Source organism: Montipora capricornis, chromosome 5 (genome assembly GCF_036669925.1).
Source record: "Montipora capricornis isolate CH-2021 chromosome 5, ASM3666992v2, whole genome shotgun sequence".
In the NCBI taxonomy this organism is placed as follows: domain Eukaryota; kingdom Metazoa; phylum Cnidaria; class Anthozoa; order Scleractinia; family Acroporidae; genus Montipora; species Montipora capricornis.
Window position 1 is genome coordinate 21,390,091 of NC_090887.1, and position 5,000 is coordinate 21,395,090.

General features: G+C 42.9%; 1 protein-coding gene across 1 annotated transcript in view; it reads left to right on the plus strand.

Annotated features, from left to right (window-relative positions):
- LOC138049931 (inversin-like) overlaps nt 1-5,000 on the plus strand; it is a 29,880-nt gene that overhangs the window by 9,306 nt on the left and 15,574 nt on the right. The window contains exons 10-11 of the mRNA XM_068896410.1: nt 170-231; nt 853-1,027. Of these exons, the coding sequence (XP_068752511.1) occupies nt 170-231; nt 853-1,027 (237 nt within the window). The remainder of the gene's footprint in view (nt 1-169; nt 232-852; nt 1,028-5,000) is intronic.

Below are 5,000 nucleotides of genomic sequence, written 5' to 3' on the forward strand. Positions count from 1 at the left end.
TAATTAATATATTAATATATTAATCATTACTAATATATTATATTATAAAGTGTATTAAGGAGGTCCATTAAACGATTTGTTTGGTTAACCTTCTTAACAGTTAAATGTATGAAAAAAGACCCTTGATATAAAAGCCTTCATATGTTGACCTGTTTTCTTATTTTACCAGGGAAGACACCTCTTCATTGGGCAGCCACAAATCCAGATCCAGCTGTTGTCAAACTCATTTTGGTAAATATAACTTAAAAGCCTGATTATTTTGAAATTACATGTAGTTTTCCAATATTATTGGCCCCGGCATCAGTGGAAGAAAATACAGCAGGAGATATGGCAGTGTACTGTTATGAACGGAAGGCCAAAGATACACGGGCACAATTGAAGCACAAGACACAGACATTTAGAGAGAGATGGCAATTCTGTTGCAAGTTAACATGCAAGTGAACATGCAAGCCATGCAAGTCAACATGTGAGCCATGCAAGTTAACATGCAAGTGAACATGCAAGCCATGCCAGTCAACATGTGAGCCATGCAAGTTAACATGCAAGTGAACATGCAAGCCATGCAAGTCAACATGTGAGCCATGCAAGTTAACATGCAAGCCATGCGAGTCAACATGCAACACACATAGTTATTGAAAGCTAACTGTTTTAAAATGGGTGCTTAAGCTCAAATACTGTTTATCAGCGCTATTTGAAATTGGTACTTAGACTTAAATGCGAGACTTGCATGGCTTGCTGGCTAGTAGTTTGTCACGACCCTTCCCCGATCTTCCCCACATGTTGTCCAGGAACTGATAACAGCCATCCTAATAGCTCATAAAAATTATTATCTAAAAATTCCGTCCTTTTTAGGATGCAAATTCTGAGATAATCAATCACCAGGACGTCGAAGGAAGAACAGCTCTTCATTTAGCTGTTGCTCAACAGAATGAACCAGCAGTTAAGGCTTTACTGTTGCTTGACCAGTGTGAAGTGTCATTACAAGATAACTTGAAACGCTCACCCCTTCATTGGGCAGCAGTTTTAGGTTTGTTATTGTAGTCGGATGTCGATGGAGTTTATTCTCGTTATTCACACACACCGCGTGGTTGTGTGTGCTCTCTGCTCTTGCATAATGTGCTAACCTACTTATATATGCATATGCGAAATGTAGTATACAATAGGTGCTAATTAGGTGCCGCTATGTTACATGCATAATGTGCCAACCTACTTACATATGCGTATGCGAAATGTAATATACAATAGGTGCTAATTTGGTGCCGCTATGTCACATCCCCTTCTCTTAAAACTATATTAATTAAATGGAAAACAAACAAAACACAATATCTTCATTCGGGCCAATATATCTTGTACATATGTTGAAAACGAATAAAACTGGTAACAATATAGGGATTTGCTGTGTAGTGTTTATGTATCATACTAATATCAACTATTAAAGCAAGCGTCAGAGATTAAGTCTTTCCGGTGCCCGGATTTCACGTCCCGCGCGGGATTTTCTTGGTCCTTTCTCGGCTTCTCCTGTTACACTAGAGCATTGTGGGTTGGAGCTTGAGGGCTGTATAGTCAACTTGCCACTTGATGGGTCATTTGCTGAATTGCCTGCCGCAGTGGATTCTCGTAGAATGGCGCTTGAATATTGTGCAGTCATGCTTCTTTGGGACATGGAATCCGAAGAGTTGTTTGCCGAATTGTTGGAAGCATTATTCGGTCTAAGATGGATTCTATTCCTTCGCAATTGGGCACCAGTTCCAGTTTCTATGAGATATGAGCGGGGTGTCTCTCCCCGATCTATGACCCTAGCAGGATTCCATGTCTTTCTCACAGGGTCTTGTACATAGATAGCTTGGTCTCTGTGTAATTCAGGGAGCTCCTTGGTGTGTCTGTTGTAATAGTGGCATTGGTTGTCTTGTCTCGCTTTGAGCCAATTTCTAACTTCCTCTTGGTTCTTTGATGGCTGGATCTTACCAGGAAGTGTGGATTTAAATACTCGGCCATTCAGTAATTCAGCTGGTGACGGTATATTGGAACTCAGGGGCGTCGTTCGTAGAGCCAGCAGGGCTAGATCTATGTCTTCTTTAGTCTCTCTGCATTTCAGGATCGTCTTCTTAACCGTTTGGACTTGGCGTTCAACAAACCCATGGCCACGTGGGTAATGTGGAGATGACGTCACAATTTCAAACCCGTACTGGTTTGCCAGTTGATGGAACTCGCCGGATGTAAACTGAGTGCCGTTGTCGCATTGAAGAGATTCTGGGATTCCATTTTCTGCGAATAGCATTTTCAGTTCATTAACAACAGCCCCGGATGTAAGGTTTTGGAGTTTCTTGACAAATGGGAACTTGGAGTAATAGTCGACAACTATGAGGAACCACGACTGTTGAGCGTAGAAAAGGTCTGCGCTAAGTGTTTTCCACGGTCTTGAAGGGATCTCTGTTGGTATCATTGGCTCCTTTTGCTGAGAATTGTGGTACTTCTGGCATACACAACATGAGTTTACAAGGTTTTCAATTTCTTTGTATATGCCTGGCCAGTAAACACAGGATTTGGCTCGTAGTTTGCATTTTTCCATACCAAAGTGCCCTCCGTGGATTTGCTGCAAGATGTTGCCTCTCAAGGATTCAGGTACTATAACACGGCTTCCAAGAAGTATCAGCCCATCTTCTACTGATATGTCATCTCGTAGGGGCCAGTATGGTTTTAGCGCCGAAACGATTTTCTTCCCACTGTCAGGCCAACCCTGCATAACTTTGTGGGCTAGAAGCTGCAGGGTTTCATCTTTCGCAGTTTCCTTTTTGAACTCTTCCATTTTGACTGGGGTGATTCTGATTAGATGGTGAATTTTCACATTCATGTCCGACACTTCAAATTCATCCAACGGCGAAAGGCGTGACAGGGCGTCAGCTGTAACCATTTCTCTTCCTGGAAGATATTTAATGACGCAGTCGTAAGGTTGTAAACGCAACAGCATTCTTTGAAGGCGTGGAGGTGCTTGCATCAGGTTCTTTTTATGGATCTGTTCCAGGGGACGATGGTCTGTTTTAACCACGAACGATCTTCCATAGAGATACGAATGGAATTTTTCGCAGCCGTATACCACTGCCAATAGTTCCCGTTCGATATTAGCGTATCTGGTCTCCGCAGGGGTAAGTACTTTCGATGCAAAGGCTATTGGCTTGTCGTTTTGGAAGAGAGCTGCGCCCAAGCCCTTAATTGATGCATCAACATGGAGGACAACTGGTTCCTTTCTGTCATAGTAGGCCAAGGTCGTTGTGGTACATATCAATGCCTTCACCTTCTCAAAGGCTTTCGAATGTGATGGATTCCATATGAAATCAACGTTCTCCTTTAAGAGGTTTCTTAAGGGGGCAGTGTGGTTAGCTAAATTGGGGATGAATGAGCTCATGTAGGTTGCCATCCCCAAAAAGGTGTGAAGCTCTTTCTTGTCTTTAGGCGGTTCTAAACTTTCTATGGCTCTGACTTTATCTGGGCTGGGTTTGACACCGTCTGGTGTGTAGAGCATACCAAAGAAATTGCACTCCTTTGTTTTGATAACGCACTTCTCGTCATTGAGCTTGATGCCGGCCTGTCTGGTACGTTCCATGGTTTCATGCAGGTGTAAGTCATGCTCTTTATCGTTCTTTCCATAGACTGTGACGTCATCTGCAATACCAATGGCTCCCAGGCAATCACGATACGTCTCATCAATCTTGAACTGGAAGATATCTTGACTCATTCGTAGACCAAACGGCATTCTGAGGAAACGATACCGACCAAATGGTGTATTGAAGGTTGTCAGGTACGAGGACTCGTCATCTAGTTTGACATTCCAATAGCCATTGCGAGCGTCGAGCTTACTAAAAAGCTTTGCTCCTGATAATTTGGGTGTGATTTCCTCTAGAGTGGGTATGGGATGATGTTCTCTTTTGATCGCCTTATTCAGGTCTTTGGGATCGAGGCATAACCGAAGTCGCCCATTTTCTTTTTCTCTAATGACCAGGGAGTTGACCCAATCCGTAGGTTGGGTTACTTTCGCAATGATATCTTGGCTTTCCATCTCACGTAATTCGGCTTGTAATTTGTCTTTCAACTCTATAGGTACTTTGCGGGGTGCATGGACCACCGGTGATACTTCAGGATCCAGTGTGATGTGATATGTGTAGTCATCAAAACATCCAACTGTACCATTGAAACATTCTGGGTACATATCCATCAGCTCTTGTTTACTTGTGATTGATGGCCGCTCTTCTAGTGGTATATGACTTCCAATGTAACTCGAGTTTTTCTTGCAAGTACCCGGATTTTGAGCTGGAGAATTGAAGCTGCTATTTGGATCAGCCTGGTTTAATTGATTTATTCCTAGCGTACAGTGGAGGGAGACTAGTTTTAGTGCAATGCACGCTTTTAGACCGAGGATAGCTGGCCCTGAAGTATCCGTGACGTAGAAAATGCAGTTAATCTTCTTCTCTTTGTACTTGCACGAGATGTTTATAGTGCCAAGCTGCTTAATTACAGAGCCACCGTATGCTGAGAGAACGGCTTCATTCTTTTCCAGTACTTCTGGTTTGAGGTTTCCTTCGTCATCAAACTTCTCTGGGGCGATTATGCGAAGTAGCCTGATAGGCAAAACATTGCTCTGTGCACCTGTGTCCACCTTGCACTGGAGATTAATTTTCCGCTTCTTTTCAGGCTGGGTTATTTCCAGTGTTGCAAAGACTTCATCGCGTGTGTCGTGTGTCATCGAATGTTGCGTGTCTTCTATGGTGTTAACCTCGATTGTACTAATTGTGAGAATTTCATCATTGTCTTCATCGCCCCTGTCTTCAATCGTGTGAATAGATTTTTTGAAAACCGGCTTTCTTCCTTGGATAAATTGTTTCCGTTTACTGGATCGGCAGACAGATTGCCAATGATTACCTTTGCCGCATTTTCGACATAGTGTACCGTAGGCTGGACATTTGTTCCTCGGGTGTTGTTTTCCGCAGTTGTTACAGGATTCCCTT